Source organism: Archocentrus centrarchus, chromosome 6, assembly GCF_007364275.1.
Source record: "Archocentrus centrarchus isolate MPI-CPG fArcCen1 chromosome 6, fArcCen1, whole genome shotgun sequence".
In the NCBI taxonomy this organism is placed as follows: domain Eukaryota; kingdom Metazoa; phylum Chordata; class Actinopteri; order Cichliformes; family Cichlidae; genus Archocentrus; species Archocentrus centrarchus.
Genome location: NC_044351.1, coordinates 34,986,045 through 35,013,050, shown reverse-complemented (window position 1 = coordinate 35,013,050; position 27,006 = coordinate 34,986,045). Strand labels below are relative to the sequence as shown.

The following is a 27,006-nucleotide window of genomic DNA, read 5'->3' as shown; positions in this document are numbered from 1 at the left end:
TCCCCTTTCGCCCCCTCCAACAGGCAGCTCCTGTGTCCGGTTTCATTGTAACTCTGCATTGGTTCAAACAGCCTCTGCCTACCTGAATATTTGTCTCTCAGTGAGACAAAGAAAGGCTGGAATAGATTTTAGACAAAGGAGCGTCTGTTCTGTTTTTGCCCACTTTGAAGGCAGCTTCATAGGGTACGTATGCAGGTAGTATCGGTCTCTGGTTCTTGTTTACTGCCGTTGGAAGGATGCATTCTTTGTCAGTACTGCTGCAGAGCCTGTGTTCGTACCTGAGGTGATAGGACAGGTTGTACTTTGATCAGTTTGCTTTAAGGGGACCAGACCTGAGTCAGTGTTTGTCCTTTCATCAAGTGGGAATCACACACGGCGTCTGTCCGGTCTTTCCATGTGCCGGCTGGTGCGTTAGTAAAGCCAAGATCGAGGGGATCGAGATTTACCTGCCTTCCTCTTTCAGAAGCACCCGCAGGCTTAAAAAGCTCGCCCATTCTCAGAGAGGCAAAACAGCCACGTACACGATGCCTGGAGAGGTCCCACCGCTGCTGCTGCTGTTCCTGTCCTGGTTTGGGACATCCAGCTGCTGCCTGCAGGACCCCGTTTCAGCGTACAGATCCACCGGAGTTGTGTGCAGGCTCACCTACCCCGCTGCTGTTGTGTGTGAGTTGGATTTTGATCCTTTTTTTTCTTTTTTTGGTATTTGTTTCATTTATTGATTTAATCCAATCATCCATTCAAATGACTTTAACCAAACACCTGAGCTTCTTCTAACTCAGTCTCTCACAGAAGCTGTCAGCTTCCCACTGGCTCCTGTTTGCAGCTCAGCGTAATGAGCAGCAGCAGCCGGCAGGCTTTCTCAGCTTTAAAATACTCACATTTCAAATAGGAACTGTGTTGTGTGAGTGCCATTTGTGTGGAAGCCTCTTTATTCAAAAAAACTGCCATCCATAACTCGAAATTTCAAGTAATGTGTAGCAAAATTTCGAGTTAGTTCTGCCAATCAGGAAGCTCCCTGAAGGTACGTCATTTCCTTTTTAGCCAGAAGCAGGAGGCTGAAGGCATCAGCTGAGCGGGTCTGCACTGTAAACTAATACAAGTACAGTATTATTATTATTAATATTATTACACAAAACTCAACTACTGCTCAACTCTGAGCCCTAAACTGGACTATTATTGCACAATGTAAATTATTATAATATTCTATAATTCCAAGTATAGTGTATAGTGTGATTACTTTATTCTTTGTATTTATATGTGTGTGTGTGTGTGTAAATGGCTGCAGGTACAAAATACATTTCACTGTGCATTGTACTGTGTATAAATGTGCATGTGACAAATAAACATTATCTTATCTATCTTTATCTTAAAAACGAGGGGCCAAGAAGCACAACTGCAAAAACAGACTCGTGAGCAGACAGCAGCAAACAGAAGGTCTGGAAGATCTTTATTTGTTTCGGAATATTTAGTTTGCAATGAGGTTAATTAAGATTTTCACTGTTTGGAGGCTGGTTTCACTACGGGTCTATATATTACCTGCAAATTATGTTTCCAAAATGTTGTAATTACCAGATACAATAAAAAAATAATAATTGTGAATTCTTACCTGTGAAAGGTAAGCCCACGTGATCCAGTTTCGACTGTAAAACGGTTTGAACAACTCCAAGTACCACAGTGAAGCGCCTCTCTTGCTGTCTGCTCGATTTTGAGTACGCATGCGTCGGCGTCATCTACTTCCGGGTAACATGGCTGTGACCGCTTTCACGGAGGCCTCTGGAGCTTGAAAAAGGCGACTGGACTTCTTTTTGTTTCTTGAAGACGTTTCACCTCTCATCCGAAAGGCTTCTTCAGTTCTCAACCAAATGGTGGAGAGACCCAGGTATTTAAACCCCTGTGGGCGTAGTCCCCTGGAGGTGGTTATGACCCTCTATTGATCATGTGCGTGAACACATGTGCCCAGGTGTGAAGGGGGCGTGGGTCATATTTAATCAGTGGTTTCAGTTGAAACCAATTTAGGACTCCGCTCCATTGTTTCCTGTGGCCTATTGAGGTCACTGGAACAAAGGTGTGAATGGGGGTTGAGACGTCTGGGAAGGGAGCTCAGGACAGCACTGTAAGCGGGGGAAAGTTGGTGACATAATCCACCTCCTCTGTTCAATGATGGTTGTTCACAGTGGACATAGATGGCTTCTTTCACTCCTCTTTCAAACCATCTGTTTTCCCTGTCCAAAATGTGGACATTGGCATCCTCAAAAGAGTGCCCTTTTTCCTTCAGATGCAGATGTACTGCTGAATCTTGTCCTGTCGAGGTGGCTCTTCTATGTTGTGCCATTCGTTTGTGAAGAGGCTGTTTGGTTTCACCAATGTAGAGGTCCGAGCACTCTTCACTGCACTGAACAGCATACACTACATCGCTGATCTTGTGTTTGGCGGGTTTGTCCTTGGGATGAACCAGTTTTTGTCTTAGGGTGTGACTTGGTTTGAAGTATACTGAGATGTCATGCTTGGAGAAAATTCTTCTGAGTTTCTCTGACAAGCCTGACACATATGGGATGACAATGTTGTTCCTCTTGTCCTTCCTATTCTCTGTAGTTTGTGTTTGGCCTTCATTCCTGTGCATCTTAGCTGATTTGATGAAGGCCCAGTTGGGGTAACCGCATGTTTTGAGGGCTTTCTTAATGTGTGTGTGTTCCTTATGCTTCCCTTCTGCCTTAGAGGGAACACTTTCCGCACGGTGTTGTAGGGTCCTGATCACCCCAAGTTTGTGTTCCAGAGAGTGGTGGGAGTCAAAGAGGAGATACTGGTCTGTGTGTGTGGGCTTCCGGTAAACTTGTGTGTTCACGCACATGATCAATAGAGGGTCATAACCACCTCCAGGGGACTACGCCCACAGGGGTTTAAATACCTGGGTCTCTCCACCATTTGGTTGAGAACTGAAGAAGCCTTTCGGATGAGAGGTGAAACGTCTTCAAGAAACAAAAAGAAGTCCAGTCGCCTTTTTCAAGCTCCAGAGACTACTATGACCTGGATGACTGAGAATCTACACAGACATATTGCTTTCACGGAGCGTTGCGATATTCAGATTCTCAGTTACAGATAACAAAAACATTTTTTTCAGTGGCAGAAACTGCGCTACATTTAAAAGGCTTTGTGCTGCTAAATGTTAGCAGTGGCTAACACAAAAGGTATTCCGCATAGAGGAAGCAGTGGGTTTTCATACCTCAGAACATGGCGGCACATTAGGGGCATTCTAGTTAGAAACAGTACAGAGCCTGGGTATGAGGATGGAACAGCCAGGTTAAAAAGGTTGGTTACCCAAGTAAACAGTGGTTAACCTAAACCTAGAGGAGCTATAGCTGCAGGTTAGCTGTGGGCTCAGCAGGGGGCGCGTACCTGCTCGTCCTCAATGACAGACCGAATGGAGATGAATAGCTCAAATAAATATTTACACTAACACAAACATTTTATTTTAATGGGAACATGTCAAGTAAAATCCACTATGTAGATATCTTTATATTCTTTTTGGGTCATAATTTTCAGTCTGTTCAGTTTTCTCTGTTCCCTGTTATGTTTTCTTTCCTCTTATGTCACAGTATTTACTGTGGAACTGTATGCTGAAGCTGCTGGTATACAAGTCTAAATGTTCGGTTGTTGGGTGTATTAACCCACACGATTCCTTACATTTTATTCACAAAAGAATATAGAAAACATATCAAATGTGGCATCTCCTCTTAGTTTAACAACAGTCCGTAAACATCTGGGAACTGAGGAGAGCAGCTGCGGAGGAATGATGTCCCCTTCTTGTCTGATGGAAGATTCTAGCTGATCTTTGTCATATTCTTCAGTTCATGGTGCTTTCAGCTGGTGAAAGGTCTGGACTGCAGGCAGTTTGGCCAACTCAGTATCAGGACTCCTGATACTCAGCCGTGCTGATGGGATAGGTGCAGTTTATCACCGTCCAGCTGAAATATGAAGACCTTCCCTGACAGAGACGTCTGGATGGGAGCATATCAGAATCAGAATCAGAATCAGAATCAGAAGGTTTTTATTGCCATATGGGTGAACAGGTTCACAGCATTAGGAAATTGCTGCGGTACTTCGTGCTTACAGAAAAAAAACAAATAAGTATAAAAACTATAAGACAATATACAAGTATACAAATTGCAAATATACAGAGATATTAGAGCTATAACTATAGCACAATATTACAAAATTACAAAATATACAGTGCAGAGACTAATTAAAAGATAAAAGAATGTAGACTATATTCCACTAATATGTACATCAGTGCAGTCAGACAGGTGCATAGACATAGGGTCATCAGCGTTTGTGGAGGGTGGTGGTAACAGTCTTAGGGTAATTGTTCATGAGTCCAACAGCAGAGGGGAAGAAACTGTTCTTATGGCGGGAGGTTCTGGTCCGTATGGACCGTAGCCTCCTGCCTGAGGGGAGAGGGTCAAAAAGTCTGTGCCCAGGGTGAGAGTGGTCGGCTGTGATCCGACCTGCACGCCCCAGTGTCCTGGAGGTGTACAGGTCCTGGAGAGATGGGAGGTTACAGCCAATCACCTTCTCAGCAGAGTGCACAACGCGCTGTAGTCTCTGTTTGTCCCTAGTGGTGGCTCCAGCGTACCACACAGTGATGGAGGAGGTGAGGATGGACTCAATGATGGCAGTATAGAACTGCACCATGGTCCTTGCTGGCAAGTTGAATTTCTTCAACTGCCGCAGGAAGTACATCCTCTGCTGGGCCTTTTTGATGACAGAGGTGATGGTGGGCTCCCACTTGAGGTCCTGGGTGATGGTAGTTCCCAGGAAGCGAAAAGAGTCCACTGTGGTGATGGGGGTGTCAGTCAGGATGATGGAGGGTAGAGGGGCTGTGTGCTTCCTAAAGTCCACTATAATCTCCACTGTCTTCTGGGCGTTCAGTACCAGGTTATTGTGGCTGCACCAGGACGCCAGACGTTTGACCTCCATCCTGTAGGCCGACTCGTCCCCGTCTGAGATGAGTCCGATGAGAGTCATGTCGTCTGCAAACTTAATAAGCTTGACAGACTGGTGGTCAGAGGTGCAGCAGTTGGTATACAGGGAGAAGAGCAGAGGAGAGAGGACACAGCCCTGAGGAGTGCCAGTGCTGATGGTCCGGGAGTCCGAGACATTCTTCCCCAGCCTCACGTGCTGCTTCCTGTTCATCAGGAAGTCAATGATCCACCTGCAGATGGGATCTGGCACGTTCATCTGGGACAGCTTGTCTTGGAGGAGATCAGGGATGATGGTGTTGAAGGCAGAGCTGAAGTCCACAAACAGGATCCTGGCGTAGGTTCCCTGGGAGTCCAGATGCTGTAGGATGAAGTGCAGAGTCAGGTTGATGGCGTCGTCCACAGACCTGTTGGCTCTGTAGGCGAACTGCAGGGGGTCCAGAAGGGGGGCTGTGAGGGACTTGAGGTGGGACAGCACCAGACGCTCAAATGACTTCATGACCACAGAAGTCAGTGCCACAGGTCTGTAGTCATTTAGTCCAGTGATCCTTGGCTTCTTGGGGACAGGAACAATGGTAGCGGTTTTAAAGCAGACAGGCACGTGGCAAGCCTCCAGTGAGGAGTTGAAGATGTTCGTGATATGTCTGTGTAGATTCTCAGTCATCCAGGTCATAGTAGTCTCTGGAGCTTGAAAAAGGCGACTGGACTTCTTTTTGTTTCTTGAAGACGTTTCACCTCTCATCCGAAAGGCTTCTTCAGTTCTCAACCAAATGGTGGAGAGACCCAGGTATTTAAACCCCTGTGGGCGTAGTCCCCTGGAGGTGGTTATGACCCTCTATTGATCATGTGCGTGAACACATGTGCCCAGGTGTGAAGGGGGCGTGGGTCATATTTAATCAGTGGTTTCAGTTGAAACCAATTTAGGACTCCGCTCCATTGTTTCCTGTGGCCTATTGAGGTCACTGGAACAAAGGTGTGAATGGGGGTTGAGACGTCTGGGAAGGGAGCTCAGGACAGCACTGTAAGCGGGGGAAAGTTGGTGACGTAATCCACCTCCTCTGTTCAATGATGGTTGTTCACAGTGGACAGAAGCCATCTATGTCCACTGTGAACAACCATCATTGAACAGAGGAGGTGGATTACGTCACCAACTTTCCCCCGCTTACAGTGCTGTCCTGAGCTCCCTTCCCAGAAGTCTCAACCCCCATTCACACCTTTGTTCCAGTGACCTCAATAGGCCACAGGAAACAATGGAGCGGAGTCCTAAATTGGTTTCAACTGAAACCACTGATTAAATATGACCCACGCCCCCTTCACACCTGGGCACATGTGTTCACGCACATGATCAATAGAGGGTCATAACCACCTCCAGGGGACTACGCCCACAGGGGTTTAAATACCTGGGTCTCTCCACCATTTGGTTGAGAACTGAAGAAGCCTTTCGGATGAGAGGTGAAACGTCTTCAAGAAACAAAAAGAAGTCCAGTCGCCTTTTTCAAGCTCCAAAGATGTTTGTGAACAATGGGGCAAGCTCGTTAGCACAGTGTCTCAGTGTGGCAGGTGAGACACCATCTGGACCTGGAGCTTTGCGAGCTTTGACACTCCTGAACTGCTTTAGCACCTGGTCCTCCTGAATACAAAAGACTGTGGGGGTGGGGGAGGAGGGGGACTCTGGGGTGGGAGTCCTTGATGATGTGGGCTTCTCTGAGGTGTGGGGAGTGGGGGAGGTTGGGGGGTGAATATTTGTGTTGGCTGTATTGTAGTTGGGACTGGTGGAGGTGTGAAGGCTGCTGAACTGACCATCAAAACGACAATAGAACTCGTTCAGTCTATTTGCAGTTTGTAGGTCGTCTGTGGAGTGGGGGGTTTTAGGCTTGTAGTTGGTAATCTGCCTAAAGCTTTTCCATACAGAGGCCGCGTCGTTCTCTGAGATCTGCTGCTGTATATTCTCAGAGTGATGTGATCTAGCAGTGGCCACTTCCTTGCTAAACCTGTACTTGGCCTCTTTGTAGCAGTCTTTGTCCCCACTTTTAAAAGCCTCCCTCTTCTCTATCCACAGCTGCTTCAGTTTGGGAGTAAACCAGGGTTTGTCACTGTTATAACACACCCTGGTGCGTGATGGCACAATGCTGTCCTCGCAGAAGTGGATATACGAGGTTACAGTGTCCGTGTAGTCATCCAGACTGTCACAGGCAGCCCTCATTGAGTCCCAGTCTGTAGTTTCGAAGCATGTGCGGAGCTCCTCCACAGCCTCACGGGTCCACTGCTTTGTTGTCCTCACCACAGGTTTTGAGAGCTTCAGCCTCTGTCTGTACGCGGGGATCAGGTGGATCATGTCGTGGTCAGAGAGGCCGAGTGCAGCGCGGGGCACTGCGTGATAAGCAGTGCCCCGCGCCTGTACATGCCTGTGCAGGCTGCCAGTTCCATAGACACTAATGCACCCCCAACCAGGGATGCAGGCTTTTGAAGTGAGCGCTGATAACAAGCTGCATGGGCCCTCTCCTCTTCAGTCCGGAGGATGTGGTGTCCATGTTTTCCAAAAAGAATTTCAAATTCAATTTGTCTGACCTCAGAACAGTTTTCCCACTTTGGCTCAGTCCACCTTAAATGACCTTTGGCTCAGAGAAGACGGTGCTGTTCCTGGATCAGTTTTGCACGTGGCTTCTTCTTTAACCAGCATTAGTGGATGGCACGGTGAGCTGTGCTCACAGACAGGGATTTCTGTCCCTGAGCCCATGCAGTGACTGTTTTTGCTGCAGTGCTGCCCGAGGGCCTGAACATCACAGGTACACTGTCCCCTGCTCACAGAGCTTTCTGCAGACTCTCAGAATACTTTGATGATATTGTGTACTGCAGATGAGATGTATGGTATTTCTCCCCACTGTCACCAAGTGATTGCTCATTGTTGTGTTTCCATACTGATGTTGTAGAGTCTTAACCAACAATGCAAGGTGCTTTCAGAGGACCAGTGTGATTTGGTGCTACATTAATAAAGTTAAAATGTTGAAATAAGACATGTTGCCAATTCTGAGTGTTTTTCTTAGCGGGATGTATTTATATTTCTTCTAAGCATCCACACTTTTGACCAATCTGCCTGGATGAGGTCAGCATACCGAAGCTCATAACGCATATTTGTCCTTGTGTGTTTGTCTGTTGTTGGCAGTGAATCAGAAAACCACTAAAGTGATTGAGGCTGCTTTCCAACATGCTCGATATCCGAGCGTGAAGGGGGAGAAATCCCTGCTCTTCGCTGGAAAAGTCACGTATGGCCTGGACAAGTGAGCGGACACACATGAACACACACACACACACACACACACACACACATGTATGTGATGCACATCATGAAAAATCATGTAATGATCCTTCACCGATGCATCCAGTTTAGAGATTCACAACCTGTCGATCGGTCGGAGTGCCTTTGAGCTGCGCCCAGGTGAAGGCATTGCCATGGAGATAAGCAACGTGTCCGCAGTGTTCAGGGGGACCATCCAGTACGGATACGGCAGCTGGCTGTGAGTGTGTGACCGGCGGGGATGGGAAATAGAAAAACACCTGAGGCACACGGTGGAAAACAAACAGTCCGCCGAAGCTGACCTGAAAATCATATTTAAGGCCTCCGTTTACTCTGCGGGTGTCACCTGGAGTACAGACAGACAAAAAAAATTATTAAAAGTAAAAGTAGCACAGGCCCATAATGAAGACCATATGAGGTTACATTTATATATAAAACAGATAAAATGAGGTCAAATATAAAAAATAAGAGAACTGTAGGCTAAAGCAGTGCAAATGGCATTATTAAGAATAATAATATTTAGACTATGAAACAGCAGCAACATGTTTGATGCAGAAATGTCTGCAGAGTATTATGGTCCTAATTAGCTTGATGATCAATACTTCATGAGATCACAGATAAGATTTAGTGATTTACTTTGCATTTCATAAAATGCACGCTTGCATATTTAAGTAACATTTGGACTCTCCTCAGTTTGAGTGTGATGCTGCTCGCTGGTTTAAATTTGTGGGTTTTTCTTCTTTTCACTGATTCAAACTGTTAAATCCTAAACGCAGTGAACCGTGTTTCCCTCTCATTTCTTTCTTTATTTAGTGTCAACGTTGCGCATTCGGTCGACTTCGAGGTCGACTCTCAGATTGATCTTGTGATCAACCCCAAACTCTGTAAGTACACCGTTACCTCCCACCCTGCCACCGGCGGCTCCAGGAACATTTTTCTGCAGGTGCTCAGGGGGTGCTATGACTTTTAATGTGAAGGATCATTTGTTCTTTCAACACACACAGACACAAGCCATTTTCTTGGGGCTGCTACAGGGGTGCTATGACTTTTCCAGGGGGAGGTATAGCACCTATGGAGCTAAATTGGGGCCATAAAGTTTGTTCGAAAAAATAATTTTGAAACTGAAAAATTATTTTGAACCCGAAAAAAAAAAATTTAAACAGGAAAAAAAAAAGTTTTGCAACTGAAAAAAAAGATGTGAAAATAAAAAAAAATATTTCAAAACTACATTTCAGATTCTCTGGAGCTTGAAAAAGGCGACTGGACTTCTTTTTTTTCACGCACATGATCAATAGAGGGTCATAACCACCTCCAGGGGACTACGCCCACAGGGGTTTAAATACCTGGGTCTCTCCACCTTTTGGTTGAGAACTGAAGAAGCCTTTCGGATGAGAGGTGAAACGTCTTCAAGAAACAAAAAGAAGTCCAGTCGCCTTTTTCAAGCTCCAGAGATACTATGACCTGGATGACTGAGAATCTACACAGACATACATTTCAGATTCAAGGTTGGTTTTTTTCGCAGTTTTGTGGTGGCCACATATATGCACATTTCACACCAGAATGCCCCAAGCTCTTATTGCGAAGAGAGAGACCGGAATAGATCTGGAAAAGGCGGGAGAGAGAGGCCTGGGATAAAAGGGCTTGACTCCTCCTTTTGCAGGAGTTATATTTGGAGTTCTAGTTTGTTGTGAGTTTACCGAATAAAGCTGAGACTACATACCTGCTCGTGTCTCCTTCCACCGACTCCTACATTGGTGACCCCGACTAAAGAACATGTCTGCTGACGACAGCTCAACGGCCGCGGCCACTGTTTCCTCACCAGCCGCCGCCGTTTCCTCACCAGCCGCCGCCGTTTCTCCCGCTATTTTTGCGGCCACGGTCAAGCTCCCGGAGTTCTGGCAGCACGATCCAGAGCCTTGGTTCCAGCATGTGGAGGCCCAGTTTCACCTCCGCGGGATCACCTCAGACGACACCAAGTATTACCATGTCGTCGCGGCGCTGGACTCTGCTTCTACCCGCCGGCTGATGGGACTGCTCCGGGACCCGCCGCCTGCTAACAAGTATGGAGCGCTGAAGGAGAACCTGCTGCGGATTTATCAGCTTTCAGACGAAGAGCGGGCTGATCGCCTGTTGTCCCTGAATGGCTTGGGAGATGGTAAACCCTCCGAGCTGATGGAGCACATGCTGGCTCTGCTCGGCCCGGGCGACGCTTCGTTTCTCTTTACGCATCTGTTCCTGCGCCAGCTCCCCCCTCCCGTGCGCACCGCGCTAGCCAGCTCCGCTCTGATACGGGCCAAGGATTACCGCGGGCTAGCTGAAGAGGCAGACAAGATTTTGCTGGCATCCAGGCATTCCGGTGTGCATGCACTTTTACCAAGTGCGGCTCTACAAGGGACGGAGACTAGAGAAGCTGGTGCTGTGGCCGCCGTCGCGGAGCGCCGGAGGAAGGAGAGCGTGCTCTGCTTCTATCATCGCCGGTTCGGAGTGAAGGCGAAGCGCTGCATTCCGCCGTGTACCTTCCAGCACCAGGGAAACGAGAGGGCCAGTGCTCACTAGCAGCTGTGTGCGCTGGCAGCTCGGACAAGCTGCTCTTCATTGAGGACACTGCTTCGGGACGCCGTCTGCTTGTGGACTCGGGTGCTCAGCGTAGCATCATGCCGGCTTCAGCTGCGGACGCCTTGGGACAATGTCACGGACCCCTGCTGGACGCGGCGAACGGTACCCCCATTCGCACATATGGAATGAGGTTGGTGACTGTGTGTTTCAAGGGACGTCAGTTTAACTGGGACTTTGTGATAGCGTCTGTGTCAGTACCTATACTCGGCGCTGATTTCTTGTGTGCTTTCAGGTTGTTGGTCGATGTAGCTAATAGGTGCTTGATAGATGCTGTGTCTTTTGATACCTACCCCTGTACACTTGGTAGTCCTGGCCCCCTGCCCCTCGCTAACATGCTTGCCACAGGTGATGAGTACCAGCATTTGCTGGCCGAGTTTCCCACCCTCACGGTTCCCACCTTCTCTGCAGCCGTAGCTAAACATGGTGTGGAGCATTACATTACCACTGTGGGTCCGCCGGTTTTTGCGCGTGCGCGCCGTCTCGATGCCGCGAAGTTAGCGATAGCCAGGGAGGAGTTTGCAAACATGGAGCGCCTTGGTATTGTGCGCCGCTCAAACAGCCCTTGGGCGTCCCCGTTGCACATGGTCCCTAAAGCTGACGGTGGGTGGCGCCCTTGTGGGGATTTTAGGCGCCTTAATAATGCGACGACTAATGACAGGTACCCGGTTCCCCACATTCAAGATTTTTCGGTTCATCTTGCGGGGGCAACTATTTTTTCAAAGGTGGATTTGGTGAGGGGATACCATCAGGTTCCTGTCCATCCGCGTGATGTGCCCAAGACCGCGGTTATCACTCCTTTTGGCCTTTTCGAGTTTTTGCGAATGCCCTTCGGTCTGAAGGGCGCGGCACAGACGTTTCAGCGCCTCATGGACTCCGTTTTGCGTGGTATGCCATTTTTGTTCGTCTATCTGGATGACATACTGGTTGCCAGCCCTTCCGCCGCGGAGCATTCAGTGCACCTCCGCCAGTTGTTTGAGCGTCTCAGTGAGCACGGTTTGATTGTGAATCCAGCTAAATGCCAGTTCGGTCTGCCGGCCATAGAGTTTTTGGGACACCTCGTTTCGCCCCAAGGGGCGTTTCCCCTGCCCGCTAAGGTGGAGGCGGTTTCTGCTTTTCCGCGCCCTTCCTCAGTGAAGCCCCTGCAGGAGTTTTTGGGGATGGTGAACTTTTATAACCGTTTCATCCCCCGGGCTGCTCACCTCATGCACCCTCTGTACAATGCACTTAAGGGCAAGAAAGGCAACCAAGAGATAGAGTGGACACCTGAGCGGGTGCAGGCATTTGACAGTGCCAAAGCTGCTCTTGCCAACGCTGCCCTGCTGGCCCACCCGTCTCCCGAGGCGCCTGTTGCCCTTACTACCGATGCCTCCGATTTTGCAGTCGGGGCCGTGTGCAAACAATGGGTGGGTGGTGCTTGGCAGCCCCTCGCCTTTTTTAGCAGGAAGCTTCGGGATGCGGAGAGAAAGTACAGTACGTTTGACAGGGAGCTCCTTGCCCTTTTTCTCGCGACGCGTCATTTCCGGTTCCTGCTTGAGGGCCGTGACTTTACCGCTTTTGTAGACCACAAACCTCTCACATTTGCCATGGCAAAGGTTTCAGAACCATGGACTGCACGGCAGCAACGGCAGCTTTCTGCTATTTCAGAGTTTACCACTGACATTCAGCACGTCGCCGGCAAGTGTAATCAGGTGGCTGACTGTCTGTCCAGGGCGCAGGTTAGCTCTGTGCATTTGGGAGTGGACTACTCTGCCATGGCTGCCGACCAACTTACGGATACGGAGATTCAGGCTTTTAAGGTGGCCGAGTCCAGTTTGCGTTTGGAAGATGTCTCATTTCAGGATAGTGGCGTAACCCTACTTTGCGACGTCTCATTGGGCAGGCCTCGCCCCTTGGTTCCTGCTTGCTGGCGTCGGCGGGTTTTTGAGGCAGTTCATTCTCTTTCGCACCCAGGAGTTAAAGCCTCAGTTAAGTTGGTAGGGGCCAAGTTTGTGTGGCCCGGCCTCCGGAAAGAGGTCAGGGCGTGGGCTTCCTCATGTGTTGCTTGTCAGCGCGCCAAAGTGCAACGACACACCAAATCCCCTCTGGAGCACTTTCCCATACCCCAGAGAAGGTTCGAACATGTCCATGTAGACCTGGTAGGTCCATTTCCCCCTTCCCGGGGTTTCACCCATCTCCTGACAATGGTGGACAGGACGACTCGGTGGCCTGAAGCAGTTCCTTTGGCGTCAACCACCTCAGCAGATGTTGCTCGTGCGTTCGTCTCCTCCTGGGTATCTCGGTTTGGCGTACCGCTTGACTTGACATCTGGCAGGGGTCCTCAGTTCACGTCTGAGCTGTGGACTGCTGTGGCGGAGAACCTTGGCGTCAGACTCCATCGCACTACCGCGTACCACCCGCAGGCCAATGGCCTTTGCGAGAGGTTCCACCGTACCATGAAGGCTGCCTTACGGGCTGCGCTGGTGGACAGCAGCTGGGTTGACCGCCTTCCTTGGGTCCTGCTGGGCCTGCGTGCGACACCTAAGGAGGACCTGCAGTCTTCTTCAGCCGAGCTGGTCCTGGGCCAGCCTTTGAGGGTTCCAGGGGAATTCCTTCCTGGTGCATCTGCTTCGGGGGCCGACAAAAGGAGCGGGCCGGTTTTCCCGGGGAATGATAGGTTTTTGGCCCCAGTAGCGGCGCATCACTGCCTTCCACAGTCATATGTGCCAAAGGACCTGATGTCTGCCAAGTACATTTTTATCCGCCATGACGCGCACCGTTCTCCACTTCGACCTCCTTATGATGGTCCATTCCGTGTGCTAGAGGTGGGACCTAAGGATTTTTTGGTTGAGCTGGGAGGTCGTCAGGAGCGGGTTTCGGTGGATCGCCTTAAGCCTGCTCACATGTTTCCGGATGGTCCTATTGAGTTGGCCCAACCTCCGCGCCGCGGTCGTCCTCCCGTTTCTATGCCTCACTCGGAGGACCTGCCCCCAGCTGCTGTTTTTTCCCCTGCGAGGGGGCAGTCTTGCCGTAGTCGGGGCTGTGCCCCTCCCTCGTTTTCACCACCTGTGGTCGCCAAGCACAGCCGTAGCGGCCGCCTTGTTAAACCCCCTAGGAGATACTCTTGATGTGGTATTTTATTTTTGCTATGTTGAGTTGAAAATGGTTGCTGTTTTTATTATGGTATTGTTTGCCATTCTGTGTGTTCAGGGGGGGCCTGTGTGGTGGCCACATATATGCACATTTCACACCAGAATGCCCCAAGCTCTTATTGCGAAGAGAGAGACCGGAATAGATCTGGAAAAGGCGGGAGAGAGAGGCCTGGAATAAAAGGGCTTGACTCCTCCTTTTGCAGGAGTTATATTTGGAGTTCTAGTTTGTTGTGAGTTTACCGAATAAAGCTGAGACTACATACCTGCTCGTGTCTCCTTCCACCGACTCCTACAGTTTCAAATTTTTTTTCGAGTTCAAACTTTTGGCCCTGTTTTGGCGTGGGGGGCGGAGCCTCAGATAACGGGGGTGTGGAATCATGACTGACAGCTCAACACAGCGGCTGAACAACGTAGTCCCAGCTGTTGCATTCAGGGACCGTGGGAACTGGAAATGTCTTTGATGCAGCGTTGATATTCTATATGTATGTGATTGGTTTTGAAAGATAACATGCTTCACCGATACAAGCAGCTTATATGATACATGACTCGAATCTCAGAGGAAAAAATATGAGCTTGACAGATTTGCACAGCATTTTAAATCCATGTTGGAGATTTCCCATGCTCTCAAAGTAAAGCAGAAGCCTCGTCTTCATAGACATATGCTCGTCTTCGTCTGTGGGCGCTAGCAGTGATCAGGTAATAAAGAGAGATGGAGAGATGGAGAGTGAGAGGGCCGCTTCCCCGGGTCCCATTTCCCGTTCAAAATGCTCTCATTCTGGCCCTGGGGGAGTTCGGAGCTCCAGGGCAGGATGCTGAATGATTTCGCCCGGCCACGGCTCACTTCGCTCAGATACAATGTGTGGAGGAGGTGCTTCTCCCTCCGGCGGAGGTCAGGGAGGCGGGCCCGGGGCCATGCGAGTGAACGGGCCACTTCTCTGGGTCCCTCATCTCCTCTTTCCCTTTGGAAGGGGCCGTCCCGGTCCCTTATGTCGAGGGACCGGGACGGCCACACACTGTATCCGAGGATGGTGAGCCGTGCAAAAAAAAAAATCAGCATCCCGCCCTGGAGCCCCGAGCGCCCCCAGAGCCGGTGTTACGTCGAGCCGCGTTTCCCCATCAGATACGGTTTCCCCAGCGTCTCTGCGCCGCCCACCAGCGTCTCTGCGCCGCCCACGCGGCAAAAAACGCGCCTGCTTGTTCAGCGCTCGTAACCAGCGCACCGTGCTTGCGCCGCAAGAAAACTACGGACACCGTGAAAGCTCAAACAACGTGTTTCGGCGAAGTTGTCCCACTTTTTGCAAATGCGCTCCCATCAGATACGTGCGCTCTCTCTCTCTCTATGTTTAGATGTTTATCGATAGATAGATAGATACTCCATATAGCCCATGCGGATAGCTCTATATAACCCAAAACTGGGTAAACACATCTTGATAGCCTAATAACAGCCATCAGATACCATTCCCCCTGTTTTAAACTGGGGGAACGTTTCCTGATGGCTGTCCCTGGGCCATCAGGAAACGTTCCCCCAGATTAACACAGGGGGAACGGTATCTGATGGCTGTCCGTGGGCCATCAGAATGTGTTCCATGCCCTGGTCAGACCAAGCAGTGCATTTTATTGGTTAACTACACCAAAGCCATAAAAGGCTGCCCCCTGGTGGTGAAGGTTTTAGCTACAGTTTGAGGAAGGCAATTGCATAAAGTGAGAAATCAGTGTGCAAATATTGCACAGTGCGCTGCAGCTTCCTTGCTCAAATCACACAGAATATTTACAGCAGTTTCATGAATCTGAAGCCGGCTTTTTTCTGCCACACATGAGAAAAGACAAATATATCCCAACCTGATTCTCCCCAAATTTTCCAACATTCACGTGTGAAAATGGCAGTAATACATGAGTCAGGGAGATTTATATCACCTCCAAAATGCTTCATAAAACTGCTTTAGAGACAGTTTGTTTCATGATCATCCTGCAGCTAAAATGCATAGAAACAGCACATGAAAGCCTCTTTTGTTCTAGCTGAGGCACAATGTAGCATAATGAAAATGATCCATACTAGCTATCCTCCCATCTGCTCTGGTATCTGTCTCCTCTGTCAGACTGCGGTGATGGAAAGGTGGCAGCAGACACAACAGACTGTTATTTGACCTTTCACAAGCTACGTCTGCACCTGCAGGGAGACAAAGAGTAAGTGACAGCACTGTGAAAGTGTGAGTGCGCGAATCTCAGCGTGTGACCCTGTTGATGTGTGTTTGGTCAGGCCGAACTGGCTGAAGAAGCTCTTCACCGACTTCATCACTCTAACAGTGAAGCTGGTCATCAAAGGACAGGTGAGCTGTGGCTGTCATCGCTGTGCTTGTGATGAGAAGAATAAAGCAGTAACAAAGTGTCTTCTCAAACAGATTTGTAAGGAGATCAACAAGGCAGCAAATATACTGGCTGACTTCATACAAGAGAGAGCAGGCACGTGACGGCCGCACAGGGAGTGTTTTACTTCAGTTAATAGTGTGTGTCTTTACGGATTTGGCCAAATTATTGGTACCCTTCTACCTAAAAGATTTTTGAGGTGTGAGCTGCTGCAGCTCGTTTGGTTTTGAGGTTTTCAGCTCTTCCCGTGGACATCCTGTTTGATTGAGGCTTTTTTTTTTTGCTTTTGGATTTCTTTGTATCTTTTGTCTCTTCCAACTCGTTGTATGCTTGCAGTTAGTCAGGGGCCTGTTACTCACGGTCCTGATTCAAATGTATAAAACAGATTGCAGACAAATGGGCTTCGCTGGTGTTCACGGTGTTCCCGGATGCCTAACCGTGGTAGCCAAAGACTGTGCTGAAATGATTTACTGCAGAAAGCTTCTCCAGGATTTCCTGGGTTACCACAAACTATGATTTCCTCCTAACTGAGTAGCATCAGTGCCTAAACCTATCAGACAGAAGAGGCAGTCAATAACAAAATTAAAGATCGGTGAACAAAGTAGACTCAAGTGCTCATGGTCAGGTTGAAGGTCCCTTGAATTTTGCTACCTGCCTCCTACACGTATTAGAACTCTTGGAAATCCTTTGTAAGGGACTATAAGGATATTTTGCTCTGTTGCTGCATTTCCTCTGAAGGGTGGCTGGACTCTCCCTTAGAGACAGGGTGATGAGTGCAGTCACTGGAGAGGGACTCGGAGCAGAGCCGCTGCTCCTCCACATCGAAAGGAGCCAGTTGAGGTGGGACTAGGATGGGTGTGGTGAGGTGTTCTGGGCACGTCCTACTGGGAGGAAGCCTCAGGGCAGACCCAGGACACACTGGAGAGATCTCAGCTTTGCCTGGGGACGCCTTGGTGTTCCTCCAGATAAGCTGGAGGAGGTGGCTGGGGAGAGGGAGGTCTGGGCTTCTCTGCTTAGGCTGCTGCCCCTGCCACCCAGCCCCGGATAAGTGGAAAAAATGGATGGATGGATGGATGGATGGATGGATGGGTGGATGGGTGGGTGGATGTTTCAATAATCTGATTTAGTTTTGCCTTGAACAAATTTAAGACAAGGCAGCTCCATGTCACACCTGAGCCTTCTTTATGTTTTACTGTAGGATTATCCTTTAAAGTTTCAAATGTAGTCTCTACATTCATTCAGACAGAGGCAGCACGACAGACTCTGCTGTATCTTCATCTTGGAGCTTTCCTTCTGTAAATGCCATCAGTTTCCATGTTCAGGGAAGTCAGCGATGTTCTTTCTGACTGTCTTGCAGGTCAGACTGCAGTCAGGCTTTAACTCCTAAGACAAACCTGTTCTGTTGTCCCTGTTCATACATGCCAAGGAGAATGATGGGCACTTTCTAAAATAGTCTGTTTGAACTATCACTACACATAACTTCTCAAAGAGAAGAGGTGAAAAGGCATCTCTCTCCACAGCATTCATCGGAGTTCTAGGACAATCCAAAACAGATGCAGGGATGCCAACAGCACCTCAGCGGAAGAACAAATCCTCGTTTCAGTGAGATACCAGGGTACCAGTACTTTGGCCTCATCTGTATGTGACCGTTTTGTTTTAGTTCAAGAATTCAGTTTCCTATTTTATCCATTTCATTTGGAATGTCTGAACATTACAGAGCAGTTCGTCAGAGACGGAGACATCAGTGTGGATATTGGTCTAACAGCTGCTCCTGTTATCACGGCAAACTACATCGAGTCGTACCACAAGGTAAACTGATAGCTGTAGATGCAAAGTGTGATACGCCACAATGATGGATCTGCTTTAAATTATGTTTAAAAGGGCTTTCCTGTTCAGAGTTGATTGCTGTTGGATATGGTTGCTGTCACGGATCAGCTGTGTGGCAGGAAAGAAGGGGACCCCAAGGCAGACGAGGTAAATGGAAAAGACAGTCTTTAATTGGCAAAGTGCAGGACAAAACCAGGAACAAAACCAGAACTCAAAACCAGGACAAAACTGAACCACAGAGGAACACAGCAGGGGAGCGAACGACGACGACGCGACGAGGACAAAGTGAAAACACCGACAATATAAACACAGCAGGTAATGGGCAAATGGGAAACAGCTGGGAGGGAAACACAGGAAGCACAATTAAACCAAAAGCGCACAGACAAAAGACCTACCAAAATAAAACAGGAAAGAACCTAACAGAGTACACACTGGCTGAACACCTGGGAATACAGACACCGAAGGATAACAGACACCAGCACAACAGAGCACAAGGGAACAGAAACAGTGAAACCATAATAAAACAGAACTAAATCACCGGAACATAGAATACTGGGCCACCGGCCCAGGACCATGACAGTACCCCCCCCTTAAGGGCCGGCTCCCGACGGCCCACAACAAGAACAAAGAAAAACCAAAACCGGACCAGGGCGGGAGGAGGGGGAACCGGACGGAGGGACCGAACCAAACAAAACCCAGGAGACAAAACAAAACAAACCAGTCCAGGAACTAAACAAAAAACAGGACCAAAACAAAAGGCAGTGGCACAGGGCCGAAGAGCGCCAACGCTCAAAACAGGGGTCAGAAAAACAAAAACACAGGGCCCAGGAAAACAGTACATAGTGTCCAGGAGGACCCACTGGGAAATCCCAAAACAAAAAAAACACAGTTCAGGGGCCACACAGGCCAAGGGCCACAAAGCAGAGTCCAAACGAGGGAGGCTGACCGCGCTCCCAGCAGCGGCGGCAACGACGAGGAGAAGGCACTGGAGGCCGACCGCGCTCCCAGCGGCGGCGGCGGCGATGAGGAGGAGTCACTGGAGACCGACCGCGCTCCCAGCGGCGGCGGCGGCGGCGAGGAGGAGTCACTGGAGGCCGACCGCGCTCCCAGCGGCGGCGGCGGCGGCGACGAGGAGGAGTCACTGGAGGCCGACCGCGCTCCCAGCGGCGGCGGCGGCGACGAGGAGGAGGAGGAGGAGTCACTGGAGGCCGACCGCGCTCCCAGCGGCGGCGGCGACGAGGAGCAGGCACTGGAGGCCGGCCGCGGGGCATGCGGTGGCGGAGACGGGTGACCTCAGGCTCTGGCGTGGAACCCTCGGGCTCTGGCGCAGGACCCTCGGGACCCTCCGGACGCTCGTGCTGAGCGGAGACCCCCAACGGCTCGGACTGAGCGGAACCCCTTGGCTCCGGCGCAGGACCCTCTGGCGGCTCGGACTGAGCGGGACCCCCTGGCTCCGGCGCGGGACCCTCTGGCTCCGGGCGCTCGGACCGAGCGGGACCCCCTGGCTCCGGCGCGGGACCCTCTGGCTCCGGCGCGGGACCCTCTGGCTCCGGCGCGGGACCCTCTGGCTCCGGGCGCTCGGACCGAGTGGGACCCCCTGGCGGCTCCGACTGAGCGGGATCCTCCGGATGCTCGAACACTGGATGCGCAGGCTGGGGCTGCTTTGCAGGGCATAGGTTAGGTGAGTCTGATGGCGACAGGGGAGCTGACTGGGACTCTGACTCAGAGACCAGGGACTCTACAGCAGTCGACGGGAGAGACTGGGGCTGAGACAGAGACGCTGCTGAGACTGACTGGGTACCTGACTGGAAAGGAACTGGAATCGGGGAAGCTGACACTGGGGAAGCTAAGGGAACCAAAATTACAGAGGGAGCAGGAGCTGAGCGGACTGTAGAGGGCCATGGTGCCGGCTGAGTGGGCGTCATCCTGGGCAGCAGGGGCTGCTCAGGGAACAGTTTGGGTATGTCAGAAGATGGCTGCGTGGAAGCAGGCCGGGAGACGACTGGCTGCGTGGAAGCAGGCCGGGAGACGACTGGCTGCGTGGAAGCAGGCCGGGAGACGACTGGCTGCGTGGAAGCAGGCCGGGAGACGACTGGCGGCGTGGAAGCAGGCCGGGAGACGACTGGCTGCGTGGAAGCAGGCCGGGAGCTAGGGAGATCTGGCTGCGTGGAAGCAGGCCGGGAGCTAGGGAGATCTGGCTGCGTGGAAGCAGGCCGGGAGCTAGGGAGATCTGGCTGCGTGGAAGCAGGCCGGGAGCTAGGGAGATCTGGCTGCGTGGAAGCAGGCCGGGAGCTAGGGAGATCTGGCTGCGTGGAAGCAGGCCGAGAGACAGAAAGAGCAGACTGCGAGCTAGAGAGGGCAGACTGCGTGGGAGCAGGCTGCGAGCTAGAGAGGGCAGGGAGAGCGACTGGAGCTAGAGCTGACTGAGGGCGAGGGAGAGCTGCTGGCTGCGTGGGAGCGGACTGAGGGAGAGCCGGCTGCGTGGGAGCGGACTGAGGGAGAGCCGGCTGCGTGGGAGCGGACTGAGGGAGAGCCGACTGCGTGGAGACTGACTGAGAGCTAGAGAGGGCTGACTGCGTGGAAACTGACTGAGAGCTACAGAGGCTGACTGAGACTGAGCGGTGACTGAGAGCTACAGAGGCTGACTGAGACTGAGCGGTGGCTGGAGCTACAGAGGCTGACTGAGACTGAGCGGTGGCTGGAGCTACAGAGGCTGACTGAGACTGAGCGGTGGCTGGAGCTACAGAGGCTGACTGAGACTGAGCGGTGGCTGGAGCTACAGCTGACTGAGAGACAGGCTGAAGAGGCACTGTGGACGACACTGAAAACTGCTGTGAAGGCTTGGACCTGGCTGCCCCCACCCGCGGAACAGGAACGGGTGCAGAGGTCAGCCCGTCCGTGGCTGCCCCCACCCGCGGAACAGGAACGGGTGCAGAGGTCAGCCCGTCCGTGGCTGCCCCCACCCGCGGAACAGGAACGGGTGCAGAGGTCAGCCCGTCCGTGGCTGCCCCCACCCGCGGAACAGGAACGGGTGCAGAGGTCAGCCCGTCCGTGGCTGCCCCCACCCGCGGAACAGGAACGGGTGCAGAGGACAGCCCGTCCGTGGCTGCCCCCACCCGCGGAACAGGAACGGGTGCAGAGGACAGCCCGTCCGTGGCTGCCTCCCCCCGCGAAACAGGTACGGGTGCAGAGGACAGCCCGTCCGTGGCTGCCTCCCCCCGCGAAACAGGTACGGGTGCAGAGGACAGCCCGTCCGTGGCTGCCTCCCCCCGCGGAACAGGAACGGGTGCAGAGGACAGCCCGTCCGTGGCTGCCCCCACCCGCGGAACAGGAACGGGTGCAGAGGACAGCCCGTCCGTGGCTGCCTCCCCCCGCGAAACAGGTACGGGTGCAGAGGACAGCCCGTCCGTGGCTGCCTCCACCCGCGAAACAGGAACGAAGCCATCAGTCTTTGAACCCCCAGTTCTTTCTGTGGCTAATTTCTTAGGAGCCAGTTCAGGGGTGTCAGAATGACAGACCTCTATGACAAAGGCCCTAACTAGGGCAGGAAGAGAGTCCAAAAGCCAGGGATGTACTGACAACAGATTACGTAGCCTCTGCACTATAGCTTCCTTTTGCCTTTCACAATGAAGTTCAAGCCACAGATCACACAGCTTATAAACAAAGTTACACACATCCGACCGGGAGCCCTCAGCAGGGAAACCATTCTTTGTAGACAAACACGAAACGTCTTTATCCTTGGCTGTCAGTGAAACAGGGAATTTGGGGCTGGGTTTTACAGCCTGCTCAAAAAACACATGTCCTTTAGCGGCTCCTTTGTTCAGCCCAATGTCAAGGAACTCAGTCTTTACATTAACAGGCATGGCAACAGAGTTACTCACGGAACCTGGTGACTGAGTATGAAGCGGCGACGGCTGTGTGGAATCTGGAGGCTGTGGTGACCGTCTCCGCGGCGTTATCCCGCTCTGCTCCCGCGGCGATTCTCTACGATGCTGTCGGGAGCTTGGCCTTCCTCCCTCAGCAACAGGCAGCGGTGAAGCAGAAGTGCTGGGAGGCCAGGGACCCCTGTGTCCCAGGAATCGGAAAAATGACTCCTCCGGAGTCATTCCGGGCGGCGGCTCCGGCGAAAAGTCTCTTTGCTTCCTCCGGGATCTCGTCCTCCGTGGCTGCGGCATGGAAAACCGCGGCGTCATACCGCACGGCTCCGGGGACGAATCATGCAGCTGCTGCCAGGGATTCCCCTTCCGCCATGGCTGCGGCGCCCGCTGAGGAGGGGAGGGACCAGTGAGCGGAGTGACAGGTGAGCGAGCGGCAGGAGACAAAAAAATTCCGCCAGTGCGGATAACTCGTGGCTTAGGAGGAGGAGGTGAGTGGCGTCGCCGGGGACCGTTCCAAAAAGCAGGTCCCCCCAGCGCCAGGCGAGTGCCACTGTAGGGGTCGGAGTCTGCGGGGTCCATTCGTGGTCGCGTCGTACTGTCACGGATCAGCTGTGTGGCAGGAAAGAAGGGGACCCCAAGGCAGACGAGGTAAATGGAAAAGACAGTCTTTAATTGGCAAAGTGCAGGACAAAACCAGGAACAAAACCAGAACTCAAAACCAGGACAAAACTGAACCACAGAGGAACACAGCAGGGGAGCGAACGACGACGACGCGACGAGGACAAAGTGAAAACACCGACAATATAAACACAGCAGGTAATGGGCAAATGGGAAACAGCTGGGAGGGAAACACAGGAAGCACAATTAAACCAAAAGCGCACAGACAAAAGACCTACCAAAATAAAACAGGAAAGAACCTAACAGAGTACACACTGGCTGAACACCTGGGAATACAGACACCGAAGGATAACAGACACCAGCACAACAGAGCACAAGGGAACAGAAACAGTGAAACCATAATAAAACAGAACTAAATCACCGGAACATAGAATACTGGGCCACCGGCCCAGGACCATGACAGTTGCACAGTGCAGTAATACTGAAGTACTTTAGTGCACATCTCCAACATAAAGATATTCATGTTCTGGTCCAGTAATAATGATCTCTTTGGTATGTTTGTGTTGTAAAAGCTCTTTAGGCCTATTTTCTCCAACTCTTGCAGGGACTGACCAACTACAACAACACAGTTTCTGTCATCAATGAATCAGTTTTCCATCCAAGTCAGCTGACTGAAAACAGGATGCTCTACTTTTGGGTTTCAGGTCAGGAGTTGGCACTGTGTTTATCTTGTGTATTTTTTGCACCACCATAGATGGTGAAGTCAAAAACTCCACCAACCATAGTCAAAAAAATATCTTGGGTACTAGAGGAGGCAACAACCATGTTTGTGCCCCCCCCCCACCCCCGAGCCTGGGCCTCCTGGAGGTTTGACTTGTATAAACACAGTAAAGACAGTGCACTAAAGGAATGTCAAGTTCCCGTAGCTGGAACATGGAAAACCTTCCAGAAAATGCTGAAGCTGACCTCTGAGTAGTATACCTTCCATGCACCTCGATAGCAGCAGGCTAGTTCGTGCCTCTCTTTGTAATTTAGAAGATTATTTGTGCATGAAGTGCTATTAATATAAATTATGTTTTGACCCCAGACCAGTTCTTAAACCCAATACTTAATGCAGCTCACCAAGATGGCCGCTTTCAGCTTAATATCTCTGGAGAAGAGGTCACGGTAAGAACTTCAGCACAACCTAAAACACTCGTGGAAGGTGCATTTGACATGACGCCTGTACGGCAGCCTGTTGGTCAAACTGGGATCAGATCTTTGAACTTACAGCTGTGAATTGTAAATGTTATTTCAGACCCTTCTCAGGACAGACCTCTCCAGTGGCGTGCCTGAATTTATTAGGAAGGTAGGAATGAAAGCTTCCTTGTCATACATGTGCATATATACATGCATCTTTTTCAGAGAAGACATAATACTTTCATGTGCTCAGTGTCTGCTGGAATCAGCTTCCCCACAGCTAACAGTGTGGAGTTCATCTGTTCCTCATCTAAAAATTTCCACCCTGGGAGTGAGTGTCTGGGTGCAGGCCTCCGGGCAGCTCCGCTGTGACAGTCAAAGCACACCGATCCTCTCCTTTCAGACGGTACGTTTTCACTCTGTGGCAGCAGCTCGCCATGAAGGTGACAGAAAGCAGAGATTGTTATGGACTTACCAGCTGCCTGTTCATATACTGAGGCGGGCTGAGAACTGACACAGTAACTCTGAAAGGCTTTAAAACTGAAAACATGGCTACACAGAGTCTGTCAGGCTGTTCAGCCCATTTGAAGTCGTGGACCACAAAGGCTTCTTTGTTTGTGACTGATGAGTGTTTGTCTGTTTTTGATGTGTAGGACACGACCGTCGATGTCACAACTTCCTATGAGAACAAGAACGTGTTACTGCGCGGCGGTCCCACAGAGTAAGGCTGACTCGCTGATTTCCCTTAGTGTGCAGGGACGAGGGAAATGATGGAGCCGTGTACAAGCTGTGAGGAGTGGAAATCTGGACCTTCTGTTTCTATTGTCACAGAAGGATGAGTGCACAACTGCACTATGCTGCTAACACAGTGTTGGCTCTTTGCACACGTCTGCACAGGCAGCATGCTAACACAGAGCCAGAGAAGAGGCCAGAGTGATGTTTGAGCTGAGTGCAGCTCCGTTCTCACCTGTACCTCACCTGTACCTGTTTGTACAGTGGAGTCACTGTGAGGTACTCTTTGGACTGGTTTCAGCTTCTCTGCTGGCTTTATCTGGTTATAAAGTCCTGATTAATTACAACCTGAGATGAGAAACATGACACTGTGTCATTATTATCATTGTTAGAGCCTCCTTTAGCGGCGATAAGTCGAAGAAGAGCTTTTCTGTATGTTGTGGAGGAGTTTTTCTCCTTTCCAGCGTTGTTCAGCTCATTGAGGTTTGCAGACATTTGTTCATGCACAGCTCTCTGAAGGTCGCAGCTCCTTAAAGGTACAGTGTAATATGGCAGATGTTGTTGCTCATCAACCAGACCAGATTATTTTTATGTCCTTACACGTAAAACCTTAGAACTGATAGAGGGTGTACTTTCTTTAACCAAACATCCTCATTAGGCTGTAGGGGTGTGTGTATCCTGTGTCCTCAGCTTGATGTAGTTAACTGGTAATTAACTCATGTTCTCGTTCATTTGCAGGCTCTCAGTAGTCAGAGCAGAGCTGCCCTCACAGGATCAGCTGGTAGGTGGTCAAAGAATAACACCTGCTCCACTTCCCATTATGTTGGCTCTGTTGGGTTGTGCTAACTTTGTACTGCTTACATTATATAACTTCAGGGAAACAATGTGTCAAACTTCATTCTGACTTAAACAATTAAATCACATCTTTTCATTTCCACTTATCTGGATGCATGATGGAGCTCTGCATGCATCAGATCAGTCCTCAGTCTCTAAAACACGAGTCAAAGTATTATTATTATTATTTTAGATGGATTTATTTTAGAGCACCCGCTCCAGACCAACGAGAAAAAACCTGCTGCATGTTCTCCAGCACATTTTTGGGTCTCAGGCTGGAGCCTCACTTCTTTGGTGCATAGCAGCAAGAAGGGTGGAGTCCGAACCCAAGTGAAGCGAAAAGTAGCAGTTTTTTGGTTTTTGGTAGCATTTGAGCTCCCCCCTGTTCATCAAGCACAGACGCCGGTCCGCTCCCACAGTGCTGTGTTCCACACCCAGCATGAATCCTGCTGTCTGTATGTAGAGAAGACCTCACATGGATCTACACACTTGTGAGCTTAGCTACAGGCCGAGACAGCCGTCAGTATAACAGCTTTGGACCGGCCTGTCTCCCTGTCGTCTCTCTGCCTCTGCCTTTACTCTCTGAGTCTTGTTTTCAGCTGTTATTATTACAAATTATTATTGATGAGTTTTCTGATATCAGTGTGAATCATTCAGTTGTTTTTGGTTCTGTTAAGCTGATGCAGATCATGCAGTACATTTAATCTCTTTCTTTCCAGCTGTATAATGAGACACTAGAGTTCATAAAGGAAGCCGTGGCGAAAATTGGCACTCCCAAAGTCCTGTCTGGTAAGAGATGGAGCACCTTATAAAGCATTCCTACAATGGACATAAGTTTTTAATTACTTAGGAAACCATTAGTATGCATTCACTTCAGTTTTGAACATAGGTTTTATGGACCTGTTGAATTACCATCAAACAGCAGATCCTGTGCTGCAGCTTGAACAATACTTTAAAGAATGTTCTTGTGTTCCAGTTCTCGGGGCTGAGCTCACCAGGCTGCTGGACAAACAGGGATTATACCTGTTTGATCTCTTTAACCCTGAGGTGCTTCCCCGGGACGTGAGTGCCCTCATTTCTCTGTTTGGCCTCTGCCTGTGCTGCATTTCTGCTCACACAGCTTCCATCTCTCCTCATGCTGCAGGGCTTTGTGCTGATTCAGATGGATTTTGGTTTCCCTCATCACCTCCTGGTTGAGTTCCTCAAGAAAACACTACAGTAGCCTTTCAATACCCGGCCTAAGAGTGTGTTTCACGCAGAAAACGTACTCAGAGACGTCAGTTAGAACATAAGCTATATTGCCAAAAGTATTCACTCATCTACCTTCACACACATATGAACTTATTCTTAATCCATAGTTTAATATGATGTCGGCCCACCTTTAGCAGCTACAGGGTTCATTGCCCAATGCAGTGCTGAGCTGAGGTCTGCGCTGCTCTAGAGTCCAGTGGCGGCGTGCTTTACACCACCTGGTGATGTAAGGCTTGGATGCAGCTGCCATAGAAACCCATCCATGAAGCTCTCTCTGTTCCTGAGCTGATCTGAAGGCCACATGAAGG

The 27,006-nt window shown here is 50.4% G+C and overlaps 1 protein-coding gene across 3 annotated transcripts; it reads left to right on the top strand.

Moving 5' to 3' along the window:
• Positions 1-27,006, top strand: cetp (cholesteryl ester transfer protein, plasma). 3 transcript variants are annotated; one of them, XM_030730669.1, is made up of 18 exons: positions 1-183; positions 467-663; positions 8,140-8,254; positions 8,360-8,491; positions 9,085-9,155; positions 16,112-16,199; positions 16,273-16,342; positions 16,415-16,475; positions 18,097-18,188; positions 23,307-23,406; positions 23,790-23,869; positions 24,000-24,050; positions 24,135-24,287; positions 24,535-24,602; positions 25,352-25,394; positions 26,167-26,236; positions 26,424-26,509; positions 26,592-27,006. In XM_030730669.1, the coding sequence occupies exons 2-18, from the start codon at positions 525-527 to the stop codon at positions 26,667-26,669; spliced, it is 1,497 nt and encodes a 498-aa protein (XP_030586529.1). In that variant the 5' UTR covers positions 1-183; positions 467-524; the 3' UTR covers positions 26,670-27,006. The 3 variants fall into 3 exon arrangements, with proteins under 3 accessions (XP_030586529.1, XP_030586528.1, XP_030586530.1); XM_030730668.1 differs by having other exon boundaries at positions 464-663; XM_030730670.1 differs by lacking the exons at positions 23,307-23,406; positions 23,790-23,869 and having other exon boundaries at positions 464-663.

Coding starts and splice junctions, on each gene's coding strand:
- cetp (XM_030730669.1), top strand. CDS start 525: ATGCCTGGAGAGGTCCCACCGCTGCTGCTGCTGTTCCTGTCCTGGTTT. Junction 16,343..16,414: donor AGCTGGTCATCAAAGGACAG/GTGAGCTGTGGC, acceptor CTTCTCAAACAG/ATTTGTAAGGAGATCAACAA. Junction 18,189..23,306: donor ACATCGAGTCGTACCACAAG/GTAAACTGATAG, acceptor CAACTCTTGCAG/GGACTGACCAACTACAACAA.